General features: G+C 45.4%; 1 protein-coding gene across 1 annotated transcript in view; it reads right to left on the reverse strand.

Annotated features, from left to right (window-relative positions):
* Positions 1-526: 526 nt before the first annotated feature.
* Positions 527-15,647, reverse strand: part of PITRM1 (pitrilysin metallopeptidase 1) — a 354,406-nt gene continuing 339,285 nt past the window's right edge. The window contains exon 27 of the mRNA XM_086941520.1: positions 527-751. Coding sequence (XP_086797646.1) covers positions 658-751 — 94 coding nt within the window. The 3' untranslated portion in view covers positions 527-657. The remainder of the gene's footprint in view (positions 752-15,647) is intronic.

Raw genomic sequence — 15,647 nt, forward strand, 5'->3', positions numbered from 1 at the left:
ATCCTCGCCTCAGTGTCCCTAATAGAATCCAAACATCCAGTAGTAAAGCTAGAAAATTTATAGTTGGGTGACCTATTCCCATGGTTTGCTAAAATATCCGAGATTAAGTTCAGCAAAAGAAACAAATCAATTATTACTCATTTGACAATGAAACAAAATGTTAAATATTCTGAAGAAAGCACAACTAATGATTTCTATAAAAATATTTTATTTTATAAACTTAGCTTAATATTTAGTTTTTAGTGCTGCAATATATTTTCTCTAATAAACTGTCAATGATACATGATACATAGTCTTATAAAACACCATTACATTATTACAATGACTACGTTATTGACTCACTATGACAAAAACTGAAAATATAATTATTTTCTTTGTGACTTTATAAAAAGAAGTTACTTCTTCAACAAATGTGCACAGGCAGATTGAACAATACACACAACTGTATTTTTGCAGTTTAAATATATATATATATATATATATATATATACATATTCTCAGCAACTTGTAACAAACAAAGGTAGTTAAGGCTATTAAAATCACTAGGAATAACATGCTTATTTCCTCTCTTCACATTACAGAAATGCCAGCACCTCTCAGTTTTAAGGCTATGCAATACTGGGTACATGTTCAAGGAAAGTATAATGAGGGAGTAAATTATCTTATAATCCAGCTTGGATCCTTTGCAATGCCAGCATTTTCCGGACCCAGTATGGCTGCTGCATGTGTGCACTGCCCAGTTGACAGGTACCTAAAAAACAAAACACTTCATTTGGTCACAAAAAACACATACCTTCTGTATAGCCATCATTATATTACTCATCATATTCCAGCCAACAGCTGCACACTATACTTGTGCAAATGAGCAGTTCCAAAATTTAGATTCATGTTGAGAAATTGTAAACAATTTCATTAGGCAATGTCTAAAAGTATTTTTGTCACTAGCTTGAATATGTAAAAATGCATTAAAGCTGTAACGCATACTCACGGTTATCATATCTTAGATTACCCGTCAATTGAGATCAGGTTTATCAATACTCCTATAACTATAGTGACAGAACATCTCAAGTTGTTTTTTTCCCTCCAAAAACCCATTGATTTGTCAGACCAAATCACATTTCACTTTCTTTTTACCACAGAAAATGGGTCTTAATAGATTTAGCTTTCCTGGTCCACCACCATTTCAGACCTGTTAACAGTGCAGAAAAGACACAAAGCACAGGCTTACCCATGCAGGTGGACCCCCAGCAGGTGAGTGGGATCCTTAAGGTCTGGTGATGCTGGATTCAGTGAAAAATGTCAACAACCATTATAAGAATCTTCTGGGAGCAAGTGCGCCCGCATCTATACTGACTGCACAGCATCAGATAGACTTTACTGTCATTTTAAGACCATCCCGACCTACCTTTGAAAGGGTCCAAAGACCACTATGGGAGGTAGCAATCTGTGAATCTGTTCTACGATAGGGCAAGTCCCCAACAAGACCATCCATGTCCCCTCCCAAAGGCACTTCAGAGGGGGCAAAGTTGAGAGGCAGCCACATACTCAGGTCAAGGAAGCACAAGTGAACACCAATTCCTATTATGGAACTATTTCAGTGCTCAAGCCTGGTTTGGATATGCTCAGAATAGCCATTATCTGCTAGAGACTATCTAACTGCAGATTCCTTACAGACCCACCCATGCCTCCCCGCTATGCGGACTAATATTGTAGGGATAGAGTTACTCACCTTTCAGGGCCCTAGTTTTGCACACAACTATGTCAGTTACTTCATGGCTCAGCACTTCTGGTGTGGAATAAACTAAAACTTCTGACGGTCATGTGCCTGGGTGGAATCTATATAGGCACCGTGACGTCATAACTGACACGGACTAAGTCAACTATGTCACAAGGAGCCGAATGGTGCCCCCTGACTTTGTGGGTGTCAAACCACAAAGAGACATTTTTACAAAGGAATATTAAGCCGGAGATAACTGTGAAACTGAGTTTCATTGTCGGAGGACAAGGTGGAATGAATTAGTGGGTTGTAGCTATGCAGGTCGGTGCAGAAAAAGCACAGTTAAGGAACAGAGGATGAACAATGCTGCACAGGACAAGGAGTTACATCTGGTGTGCAGGTGAGTAGATGAATGCTGGAATCATGACGCAAGTAACCAAAAAGCATTTTGGGTGGGTTACTAAGAAAGGAGGCAGTGAGCAATATACTGCGGGTGTACATGTCAGCAAAACATCCTTTTATAACTGACATGTATTTTTTTTATTTTGCAACGAAGATGCAAGAGTTGATATTGTATCAAGACAGGATGGTTAAAGAACGGGAAGTATTTAACCATAAAAGGTGTCTGATATAGTGAACAGGAAGCAAAGAACAAGTTACTTACCTTTGGTAACGCATTATCTTGTAGAGACTATCTAACTGCAGATTCCTTACATTTGAAGTTCCCAGGCATGAGGCCAGATCCTGGAACTTTTGCTGATCAATACCCCTTGCGTGTAACGTTGGGTGGCTCCATTCGGCTCCGCGTGACATCCTTGGCAGCGTCAGTTATGACGTCACAGTGCCTATATAGGTGCCACGCAGAAGTCAGTAATTTTAGTTTTTTCCATGCCAAAAGTGCAGAGCCATGACGTGACTGACGTAGTCGTGTGCAAAAAAAAGGCCCTGAAAGGGGAGCAACCTTAGTCCTACAATATTAGTACGCATAGCGGGGAGGCATGGGTGGGATGTAAGGAATCTGCAGCTAGATAGAGTCTATACCAGATAAGGCCCTACCAAAGGTAGGTAACTTGTTCATCTGATAGAGACTTCTAGCTGCATATTCCTTACCTTTGAATCAGACACCCAAGCCATACCCTCCTGGTGGTGGGTTGAGGACTCACATCCTTAACTAACTCTTGCAGCACTGAACGGGCAAAATAACCATCCCTGCACACCTGACCATCCAGGCAGTAATGTTTTGCGAATGTGTGCAAAGAAGCCCACGATGCTGCATAACTAATGTCTTGGACTGGGACACCCTGAGCCAAGGTCGTAGTCTCAGCCTTTTCCCTAGTGGAATGGGCCCTTAATCTCCAGGTGCAGGCAGGTGCCAGAGAGAAATAGTACGATCCACTGGACCCCCGAATCAGGCTTAGCCCATGTGCCCAACAATATGTTGTACAGGGCCTCATTATGTGGGAAAACAGGCTCCACCCCTATCTGATCTTGATAAAAGGACATCAGGGGATCAGTGGACTTCTCTACCGTAGAAAGAGATAATTCAAATACTGTAGCCACTCTCCTTAACATATCTGCAAAAGAGGAACTCACCTCCGTAGCAAGACTAGAAGGGGAAAGTAGCCCAGAGGCTGGGCGAGACTCCAGCCCACTAGCTTTACCAAGTGCAAATAGCCAATTCTACTCTACAAGAGGTAGAATAGTCTCAGAAACAGGCCGTAATAGCACAGATTCCTCCACATCACCTACTAAGATGACTTACAGAATTCCCACCACAAGAGGGAAACGAAAAAACATTCCTCCCAGTTGGCTCTATCAATTCCGCACCACAGGCCGATCGATGCTGAGAAGTCGACGCTGCAGCATCGAGAGGAAGAAGAGAAATTACTTTGATCGGCGTCGTAGAAGCACTGCCGGAGTAGGTTGATCAAGTATGGATGCCTAAGGTGTGAACCCCAAAGGGCTGTGCACAAGCGCCAGAGCGGAGTTGGCCAGCGTCTACCCAATGACTCAAAGCCCATCTGACACCGAGGGTGAACCCATTGGCATGGCCCTCTCTCCTCCACGGGGCCAGACAGTGCTCCAGGGGAAGCAGAATCTGGTGGCTCAGTGGACTAATGCATCCACTACAGGGGCCTGTGTTCGACCTCATGGTCACAGGTTCAAATCCCGGCAGGTCCACTCAGCTTTTCATCCATTTGAGGTCGATAAAATGAGTACCATTGAGTTGGGTAACAGTAAACATTTGTTATTCAGCGCCAAGAGACCTCTGGGTGAACGTGCGCTTTACAAATACACATGTTATGTCCCTGTGAACGACTTCGGCTCCTGGAACGGCCCCGTGAACGGACCTCCGAAAGAGATGAAGACTGAGGCTGACGCAAAGTCTCTGAACACTGCAACAGTTGTGCTGCCGGGAGTTTCATACGACATTCCTTGAGCACCTCCGGCTTCAGCTTCTGGCAGGAGCCACAATCTTCGGAGTCATGGTGCTCCCTTAAACACCACATACAAATGGAATGCAGGTCTGTAACTGACATTTGTCGAGTACAAGACCAATAAGGCTTAAAGCCTGGAGTCATGAGAAAGCACACTGTTTCCAAACAAAACTGTCGAAGTAGACAAGAAAACGGCCAGAGGAACTGCTTCCCTACGTCCATGTTACAGTGCAGAAAAGAAGAAACCGACATCCGTGTGCCAGATGGAACTTATAGCACTCCACTGACATCACAACCAGAGTCGACCTCACGGAGTCGTATGACGTAACCCCCCTGTGTGCTGAAGTACTACGGACAAAATTCCTGATCCAGTCTGACGCCTAAGGAGATTTCAAAATTAAGGGATCTGTGGCTATATGTCTCTATCAGATATCATCTCCTCAGTCGATGTCACCCAGCTCATCCACTCGCTGTCAAAAGACCTCTCTACTACCAGAGCCAACTACCACAGATGTACGATGAGCGTCACCGACTGGATGAAGGAGAGCTGCCTTAAGCTCAATACGGACAAGACGGAAGTCCTCATCTTTGGGAACACCACCTTCATGGAATGACGCATGGAGGCCTACTGAACTTGACCCATGCACCAGCCCGACAGACTACACCTGCAACCTCAGCATCATCTTGGACAGCAAGCTATCCATGAAGAAACAGTTACAAGTCTGATTTGCCTGCTTTTACACCCTAATCATGCTCCCTAAGATGGTCAGGTGGCTACCAGCCAACACCAGAAGGACTGTTACGCAGGCCCTCATCACCAGCAGGCTGGACTACAGGAACAGACTCTACGTTGAAATCACTGCACACCTCCTGAAGAGACTGCAGAACTCAGCAGCAAGACTCATCCTCTACCTCCCCAGATGAACCCACATCAAACCTCACCTCAAGAAGCTACACTGACGTCCGATCCAGGAGAGATGCTAATTCAAGATGCTGACCCACACATACAAAGTCCTGCACAACCTAGGACCAACATCAACAAACGCAAGACCTTGCACCAACGGACGAGACACCTATGAAGCGCTTCCCTCTACCTCGCAGGCACTCCCCAAATCTGCTGAGTCAACAATGGAGGATGCTCCTTTTGACAATTGGCTGCCAAAGCTTGGAAGAACCTTCCCCTGCACCTCAGAACTAACCCTTCGCTACAGCAATTCAGGACCAACTCTTCACTACAGCAATTCAGGAAAGGACTCAAGACCTGGCTGTTCGAATGAACAGTTCACCACGAAGCAGCTAGCAACTCCAGCACCTCAAGGCCCTCACGGATGATTTACAGTGCTTCACAGAACCTGGATTGATAATCTGGACAATTGCAGATCAGCATATGCTCACCGATGAACAGTGCTGTTTATTTTATATAAAAAATGTATGATTCCTTTCCTAAGGCCAGCAGAGACATTCAGTACCAGGCGGCCAGTTTCAAATTTTCAGCCACAGAGAACTGTCTTCGGAGTTTTATTTCTCCTTCCTCGGATGAGTTGTGGATGCTACTCAGTAAGGTAAAATCTGGGTCACATATGGATCCGGCTCATCCCAAGATTCCGGTACAGGGTATAGAGTTGATCATGCCGTACCAGACACATAATTGCTACTTCATTCACCAAGGACCAACTGCCAGCAAGGTCGAAGCAAGCTATAAATCATGCCACTCCTCAAAAAAACATTGTTCGACCCAATACTATCTGAAAATCTCAGACCAATCTTGCTACGTCCTTTCTTTTCGTAAGTAGTGTAAAAGAATGCCATCACACAACTGACTAGCTTCATAGAGGTTAACAATTTGCTACATATGACTCAATCGGGGTTCCAAGCTGCTCCAAGCTGAGCCCTACTAAGTTTATTCTCTACATGTGCCCCCTGGCAGAGGTCATTGAGCAACACAAAGTTACCATTGAGTCTTATGTATATGAGACACAGCTCATTGTCACCCTTTCACAGGATCAGTGAGGTGCCGCTGAGCAACTGACTATTGGAATCGGCAGATTGGATAGGTAAGAGCTGCCTCAAGCTCAATGCCAATAAAACAGACCTAATTGGTGGGAAAATTCCTTCTGTTTGATCCTCTACTTGGTGGCCTGATGCTTTGGGCCCCATTCCAGCCCCCAGGTCTAAAGCTATAAACGTGGGGGGTTTAGTTTGATTTCAGCTTGACGTTTGATAGCCAGATATTTTGGTACGCTTAAGATTCTGAGGAAGATCACTAATCTCCTCTCTATAGCTGCCAGAAAAAAACACTGTGCAGTCCCTGGTAATATCCCAATGGGACTATTGTAACATCCTCAACATCGGGGCTTCATTGGGCAGACTGGAACAGCTACAGAGAATTCAAAACGCGGCAACATGGATATTGTTCAATTTTCCTAGATGCGCGCCTTCCCAGCCCGGCTTTAGCCAAGACGCATTGGCTCTGTGAGTTAAAGAATCTCCTTCACAGCTGTGTGTTTCTGCCACAAAATAATTTTTTTTATGGAAATGGGCCCCACTATTTGGGTGGCAGTTCCTTAGGGTTTCGAGCCTCGAAATTATGGAACAGGTTAACATTCCATCTTAGGTCTGAGTCATTTGAAACAAACGTTCGTAAAAAGTTGAAAACTTGGCTGTTTCAGTCACTATAGTCTGGACGGCCATTGACCGTTGTCTGCTCTCCAACGTGTGGTTGTAACTTTAAATTAATCTGTTCCTTCTTTTGTCAAGTTAGAATGGTGTAGCTCTTACAGGACATTCTCCAACTCGGGAATGCTCCATCGGAGCAACCAAACGCTTTTATAAATCGTATTACTATTATTATGTTGACACACTTCTGGTTGAATATGCTTAAACTTTTCCTTGTAAAGAATGGCCCGCAATAGCATGACAGTATACAATGCAACTGACACCTAGTGAGCTTCTGTTTGCTTGAAAATAGATTGCCCTTTTCCGAGGGGATCATAAACTACGAGTAATTGGTCCTATTTTCTAAAGTTGCTAGTATTTTCTAAGTACCTCCTGATATCCAAGCATGTGAAGAGTACTATCAGCAGGCATGCTGGGATTCTTGAAGAATGTTTATAGAATAACAGGCTCATTTACGTGAAAGTCTGATGGCACTTTAGGTATAAAGTGCAGGTAATTTTGTAATACGACTATCATCACAAAATTGCAGCTAAGGTTCTTTAATTGTAAACGCCTGCATATTTTTACTCTTTGTGGAGATTAAAACGAATAGGCAAGTGACTTTCAATGAAAGAAATTGTATGTCTGCTTTGTGCATCGGCTCAAAAGGACTTCTTTTCATTAGTTGACCAAATACAGAATTTAGTTGCCAAGAAATTGGTGGACTCTTAAGAGGTGGAAAGGCTCTAAATAGACCTTTCAGGAATTCTTAAAAAAAAGATGTGTGCATTTTTGTTCCCTTCAGTAGCGCAAGATTGCAGTTTGGTGTAGTGTAATTGAAGTAGGACTCAGACCTGAACAAATTAACTGTAAAAGAGATGGCAGAATAGGATTCAGATATGGGAGCATGGGATGCCAAGCACGTAATTGAATGCAGATTCTGCTGCGTACACCAAATACAGAAGCCTTTCTGCTTAGTCTCATAAGATTTTATTTGCTGATCCTGCTCTGGCTTGTGCCCTCCTCGAGGTTATGCACATCAGTCGTTCTGGGTTGTTCTTCACTTAATGAGGATTCTCAGAGGTAGATCAGAAAAAGCGTAATCCAAGATCCCTAACCAAGCTATAGAAAACATATTCCACCACCACCCCTGGCTCGGCATATCTGTTAGTAACATTCCCTGTGAGTTGTTGCGTAGAAGTCCAGTGTTGGCTTGCCCCAGAGTTTAATGAAGTTGAGGCTAATGAAGTTCGCACTTGTGACAATCCTTGTATGTCCTGCACAATGTGGCTGCCCATGCATCGTCTATTTCTTGGAAATGTTCTGCTGTTAACTGGATACGATGCTTGATGATCCACTCCCATATTCTTCGAGTTTCCTTCAAGAAGGGAAGACAACGGGTGCCTCCCTGTTTGTTTACATAGCATACTGAAGTAGTGTTGTCTGTGTGGATCAGCACCCAACTTCCATTTATTCATGGGAGGCAGTTTTGTATACCTAGTGCAATACCTCTCACCACCTGGATTTTTATATCTAAGTAAGTTTCCTCTGTTGACCATGGGCCGCATACACCTAACTCCTGAAGACATGCTCCCCAATCATCTAGAGAAGGGTCTGTTTTTATGTTGAAGCATGACTTTTGCTGAAGAAATTGTAACTCTACTGCTGTATTTACGTGTCAAGCCATAATGGTAAGAGCTACGAAACAAATGATGGACGGAATGCTGAATACATCATACATTTACCCTCAGTCAAGAGATCTGGGTTAAATCCATCGTTCTTTTGCTGATAATGGTAAGCACGGTTTTATGCTTTGTGTTATGGAGGCAAGGTAAAACAAACTTGAGTTTGGCACCACTGTTGGTCTAATTCATCTGGGAATGGTGGCATATGCAGGTGGTAATTTGGGATTAAATAAATGCATGATGACAGGACCCCTCAGAAAGACTTCTGGTCTCACTGGGATCATCCTTTCCTTTTGCAATTTCTGTACTAAATCAGTTAAGCGAGACTCTCATTCTTTGGATGGCTACGCTTTGCCTGTCTATGTGTATAAGATCGCCCCTAGGAAATATATCCTCTTGCGGAGCATCAAGGTCGACTTGTTCTTGTTGAGTTGTAAACCTAGTTTTTAAAAAAGCTAGAGGGTAGCCTTCACACAATCCGCTGTTCTTTTGGTCTATCTTCCCTTGACCAGAAAGTCGTTGAGGTAGGGAAACACTTAGTGCACTTCTTTCCTTAGTTGTGCTGTCACTTGAACCATGATTGCTATGCAGATGTTTGGATCAGTTTGGAGTCCGAATGGGAGTATCTTGAACCGGTGTAGGTGGCAAAACACTTCACATCCGAGATGTTTTCTGTGCTTGATATGAATGGGATATGAAAATAAGCATCCTGCAGGTCTAGGGTGGACATAAACTTTACTGCAACAGCTGGAGTATTTCATTCAGTGTAACAATGTGAAGCACCTATGTTTTGATGTACATGTTTAACTGATTGACATTTAGAATCGGCCTCCATTTTCCTGAATTTTACTGTAGTAAAAAGAAACCAGAAAAGAAGGTGACCTTTTGGTGTGCATATGGTACTACTTCTATGGCTAATTTCCTCAACACTGCGAAAAGGCCTGCATGCAACAGCCGTAGGTGTTTATGTTGTTTTGTCATGTAGTTCCTATAGTGCCCCTGTAGGACGTGCTAGTTTGGATAACAAACTGAAGGATTGGTGGCAGACTAACTATGAGCAACCCCACTGAATAGGTTAGCTGTTTTTTGCATTAGCTAGCTTACAGTGCCACTAGTGTCTCCTCTTATAGGGGGGGGATAGATTTGTTTCCGGCAACCTTAGATCATGACAATCCTGACCTCTCAAGATAGTGGAATTAATGTACTACTTTTCACTCAGTCACTCGTGCTCGTTTAGTTTATCTCCAAAGATACACAGAATAAACAGTCTGGGAGTTTCAATAAAGGTTTATTGAACAGTTGTTATTCTTGTTTAAAATATATGAGCTGCAACAACCATTAGACTGTAACAGAGATATACGATTAGCAGTATTATGAATATAAACGGATAGTACAGTTCTACCATCTTGCAATAAGCATTAATAAATACATGAGTATAAAATACATGATAAAATTGCACATACTCCTACAATGCCTATCTAGATGTACCTAAGTGTACCTAGCATGTGAGTATTTGTGGAAACCAAGAATAGCTCCAAGATGTAGTCAAATCCATTACCTGAAGTGTGAAAAATGTCGGAGCCCTTCTTGGTCTCGAGTTGGACACCCCGCAAGGGATGTTCAGACCACTGTCAGCTGGAGCATCTGCATGCAGTAGCCTCAGCGTCTCTGGTCAGTGTGTCAGCCTGGAAGTCCTGCTTCCCTCTAACTACTGATAGCAAGAGGTGCTATTTATGCTGAAAAGTATATAGAGTCCCTCTGTCCCTTGTTCTTGTGCTAGCCATTGTTGGGTATAAGGATGACGTATGAGACGAACCTTGTGCATAGATAGAAGGAAGGTGGTGTACAGCCCCTGTCTGGTTTCCAAGTGCCTCATGAATATTCCTTAGTGCAGTGCCAGTCTTAAGATTAAGTCACAGAACACTATTGTTCGGGAAAAACCCTCCTTATGCACCCAGGCCTAGAATTAGGTAAGAAGTTCAGTTCATAAAAGGCGTTCAATCCTTATAAGGCGTTTTGTCCTTAAAAGGCCCGTTAATGTGCAATGTACGGGCGGTGATATAGGTGAAAGGTTATGACGTTCTCTGGGCCTATATTAGGGTACCTATATGAAACATAACACCCACTCATCTTCTGAATAGTCAACAATAATAATATGCAAGTGATTTTACTAGGTGTCAGCGCATACAATTATCAATGAGCCATTTAAAATATTTCTTAAAAACGTTAATTATTTAAAAAACAGTTGTTTTTTTTAAAAAAAAAGGGGGGGGGGATGTTCCCTGAAAATGTACTTTATTTTCTTTTATTGTGCCGTAGGTCACGGTCCTAAATGAGGTTGATTATATAGGTTGAATTACTACAAGCGTTCTTAGAAGGCCATGCTTTTCTTGTGAAAAGTGTCAATTTTTAGGAAGTGTTCCAATTTTAGAGTTTCTAAACTGAAAAGGAAAATCCAAATTCTTTCCCAGAACACGAAGAGCCAGATTTAGATTAAATGTCCTGGCTGGGAGACGTAACATTATCGCTGCTTGCTGCAGCAGGGGAAGGACCTTGTAACACCCTGCAGGGTAAGTCAATGGAGCATAGATTAAATTCAGTGCTGCCAACAGCTGGAGTAGAGGCAGCTGTTGCTCTAGTTGATACCTTGGTGCAAAGGGTGGAGCTGAAGCTCACCCCAGTTGTAAAAGGCACCTGCGGGTTCTCGAGGAATGCAGTTGTCCAGATAACAATACGTTGGGGACATTTCAGAGTATGGGACCTCAAGGGCTCCAGCCTCGCGTTCAAGTCGCAGGCGTGTCGGTCGCTAGTGTCAGACAGAGGTCCAACACGCATTAGTCAACACAAAACAGTCATTGAAGAACAGGTAAGCTGCAGTCCATCCAGAGACTGGTCTAAACAATAGGAACCAAGAAGCACTTGGTTCTCGTAAGCGAGGTGTGCCTAGATGTTGTACCATGCGTTCACAGTATTACCGCTCCAGGAGCACATTTGCTATCTCGTTGGTGATTGGACTGTCCATTCCGTAGCAGGTAAATGACAGTCAGGCTTCCAGCTATTGAGAGCAGGGTCAGAGGCAGACCTCCAAAAATGCTTCCAAATACGGAGTGTATAATGTTTAGAATAACTGAGGATTGTCTGAAACGTTCTAAGGAATCCTGACCCAGTGTCAGTGTAAAGATGAAGTCAAAGAACACTATTGTTCGGGAAAAAGCCTCCCTCTACACCCAGGCCTGGAGCTAGGTAAAAGGTTCAGTCCATAAAAGGCGTTCAGTCCTTATAAGGTGTTTTATCCTTAAAAGGCCCGTTAGTGTGTAAGGTAGGGGAGGTGATGTAGGTGAAAGGGTAGGATGCTCCCTGGGCCTATATTAGGGTACCTATATGAAACATAACAGTTTCTGGATGGGAGCACTGGGGGGGGAAGAATTTTTTAAACAAATTTCAATGCATGTTCAAGACGTATGAGGCTAAAACCCATTGGTCTTTTGTGACAATTTCACACTGGGTATAATAATGTGAGATCATCCCAACTAAAGAGGTTGCCCACTGATGTGGCGGGCACCAGAATGTTGTCACTGCCTTCTGGATGTGTCATGATTTTTTTCCCCGACCAGCACCTCCTTGATAGAAAGACTGTTGTTGAAAAGAAGCTGGAGATGGTTGTTAGAAATGGTGTTTCTAGTTGGCAGAGGCTTGTAACTTGTCCAAGAAGGGACCACCACTCTACTCAGGGTGAGTCGGATATACATCCCAAATTAAGAGGTGCTCACCATCTGGTAGCTTGCCACAGAGTAGTCAGACAAAACTTACGAGGCAATTTGTTGAGTACTTGAGCTACTTAAATAACAGTAACTCTTTAAAAACACCACAAAAGACTTCGCTCAGGTTTAGCAAATAGAGAATATTTATTTGAGTAAAACAAGACCACAATGACAAAGGTTAAATAAGGAGAAGTCGTGATATGAATTTGTAAAGATTACATTTGAAAATAGTGCTTAGAAGAGACTACTAGTCAAAACGTTACTTGAGGTTGGGAGGGACCATGCAAATTTTAAGTTTGGACTGACCGTGATGGTGGGCAGGCCGGGCACAGGTCTCACACAGGTCCAGTTTAAAGAAATACTTTAAAGTGAGCTTTTGTCAACGTCGAGTCGACTGCATCTTCATCGAGCCGCGCAGAGGGGTCCGCCGTCGTTGAGTTCAGTTGAAGTGAATGCAATGCATCATCGCTGAGCCGCGCAGAGCGTCGCCGTTAAGCCACGCAGGCTGTGGATCTATCGTGACGACAAGCAGCCTCTGCATTGGTGTCGAAGGGCGATGCATCTGGAATTCTCAAGCAATCGAGGCAATGCTTCGGTTTTTGCAGATATCAGCTGCAGAACCCACTTCTGAGGCCCAGGAGTGGAGGAGACACCTCAGGCAAGTGTAGAATTTACAGATGGCAGAATCCAGCAGCACCAGCAGGATGTCTTTTGTGTCCCTGAGACGTCACAAAACAGGAGGCAAGCCTCCAAGCTCTTGGAGCCACTCTGGGTTCAAGTGAGATGGGTCCAGCCATTGTCCTAAGCAGGGCAGAGATCAGCAGGCAGCAGGGCAGCTCAGCAAAGCAGAGAAGCAACTCCTCAGAACAGTACGTTAAGGCAAAGTGGCACTTCTTACAGCACAGCAGTCTTTACTCCAGCAGAGTTCTTCCCCGGTCCAATAGCATAATAATTTGGTAGTGTCAAAGTCCTGGTGAACAAGTTACTTACCTTCGGTAACGATATATCTGTAAGAAACAGTAGTTAGTATTAGATTCCTTACTTAGAATATCCCAAGGCGTCAGTCTGGATCCGGAAACTTTTGCGTAGCAGTACCCCTGCGCGTCGGTAGGCGTCGTCTGCAGGCGTCCCCTGCGGCTCCGCGTCCGTCGTTGGCGTCGTGCGCCGTGATGACATCGCTGGAGTATATAGACGCCGCCTCCGCGCGCTGACGTCAGTTCTTTGCACACAGCTTTTCCGCGCCGGAACACGCAGAGCCATGTGAGAACAAACACTGGTGCCATTTTGAAACTAGGGCCCTGAAAGGGATGTCCCTAACCCTAGGTATCAGTTCGCAGAACGGGGAGGATGGGTGGGGCGGTAAGGAATCTAATACTAACTACTGTTTCTTACAGATATATCGTTACCGAAGGTAAGTAACTTGTTCATCTGAAAGAAACAGGTTAGTATTAGATTCCTTACCTTAGAATAGATACCCCAGCAATACCAACCCCGGTGGTGGGTCTGTGAACCACTACAATATTACACCAGAAAGTCCTGGAGGACAGAACGGCCAAAGAAGCCATCCCTCCGGACTTGACTGTCCAGGCAGTAGTGCCTCGCAAAAGTGTGCAGCGAGGCCCATGTAGCCGCCTGGCAAATGTCCTGCAAGGGGACTCCCCGGCCCAGGGCAGTAGTAGCCGCCGTGGCCCGAGTGGAATGGGCCCTCAGCCCAACAGGCGGCTCCTTCCAAGCCAAAGAGTAGCACGCTTTGATGCACAGAACGACCCACCGAGAGATGGTCCGTTTATGTACCGCCCGTCCTTTCTTCGCACCCACGTAGCCAACAAACAGTTGGTCATCCAACCGGAACTGGCGTGTGCGATCCATATAGACTGAAAGCGCACTTTTTGGGTCCAGACGATGGAGCCGCACTTCATCCTTTGAAGGATGCGGAGGCGGGAAGAAGGAGGGTAAGGTGATGGACTGCCCGATGTGAAAAGCAGAGACTACTTTGGGCAGGAAAGAAGGTCTAGTCCGTAGAACCACCTTGTCGGGATGAATGGACAAGAAAAGAGGTTTGACAGAAAGAGCCTGGAGCTCACTCACTCTCCTGGCAGAGGTGATGGCAACCAGGAAAGCTGTCTTTAAAGTCAGGAGACGGAGAGGACAGGAATGAAGGGGCTCAAAAGGAGCACACATCAAGAAGGTCAGAACCGGGTCAAGTCCCACTGAGGCATCACAAACGGAACTGGTGGATACATGTGTGTGATGCCCTTCAAGAATCTTGTTACAATGGGGGACTTGAACAAAGAAGGTTGATCAGGCAGCCTCAGAAAGGCCGAAAGGGCAGAAAGGTAGCCCTTGATAGTACCCAGAGCAGAGCCCTGCTGGGCAAGAGAAAGAAGGAAGAGAAGAACCTCAGAAAGAGGGGCAGAGAGAGGATACACAGCCTTTGCTGTGCACCATGCCACAAACTTGTTCCACCGACAGGCGTATACCGATTTCGTGGAGGGACGCCTGGCTGCCAGAATCACATCACAGACTTCAGGAGGCAAGTCAAACGGCCTCAACTGTCGCCGCTCAATCTCCACGCATGGAGGTGGAGGCTGGACAGGTTCGGGTGAAGGACCGTCCCCTGCTGCTGCAACAGAAGGTCCTCCTGAAGGGGCAGGCGGATCGGGGGACCGACTGACATGCTGAGTAGCTCGGGATACCAGTACCTTCAAGCCCAGTCCGGAGCCACAAGGATAACTTGGGCCCGGTCGCGCCTGACCTCCTTCAGCACTCTGGGCAGAAGTGGTATAGGCGGAAAGGCGCATAACAGACCGCAACTCCACTCGCGCCGAAAGTCGTCGCCGTGCGAGTGCCGTCTTGGAAACTCCAACGCGCAGAACTGATGACATTGCGCGTTCTCTTCTGTGGCGAATAGATCTAACCAAGGCTCTCCCCATCGCAGAAAGAGGCCTTGCAAAGGGTCCACGACCCCACCGCGCCTTGTTTGTTGCAGTACCACATGGCAGTGGTGTTGTCTGTGAACACCTGCACTACACTCCCGCTGACAAAGGGGAGGAATGCCTTCAGTGCTAGACGAATCGCCCGCAGCTCCAACAGGTTTATATGGAGCCGGGACTCCGCCGGAGACCAGATGCCTCTGATCTCTGCCTCTCCCAAGTGGCCTCCCCAGCCCTGGAGGGACGCGTCCGTCACAACAACGTGCTCCGGTTGGGGAAGGGAGAGGGATCTGCCCCTGACCCAATCGCGGTCCGTAAGCCACCACTGCAGTTGTTTCGCAGTGCCCTCCGAGATCAAGACATGGTCGGACAAGTTGCCCTGATGCTGGGCCCACTGAAACTTCAGGTCCCACTGCAGAGCCCGCATCCGCCACCGGGCGTGATGCACCAGAAGGATG

Source organism: Lissotriton vulgaris, chromosome 10, assembly GCF_964263255.1.
Source record: "Lissotriton vulgaris chromosome 10, aLisVul1.2, whole genome shotgun sequence".
NCBI classification, from domain to species: Eukaryota; Metazoa; Chordata; class Amphibia; order Caudata; family Salamandridae; genus Lissotriton; species Lissotriton vulgaris.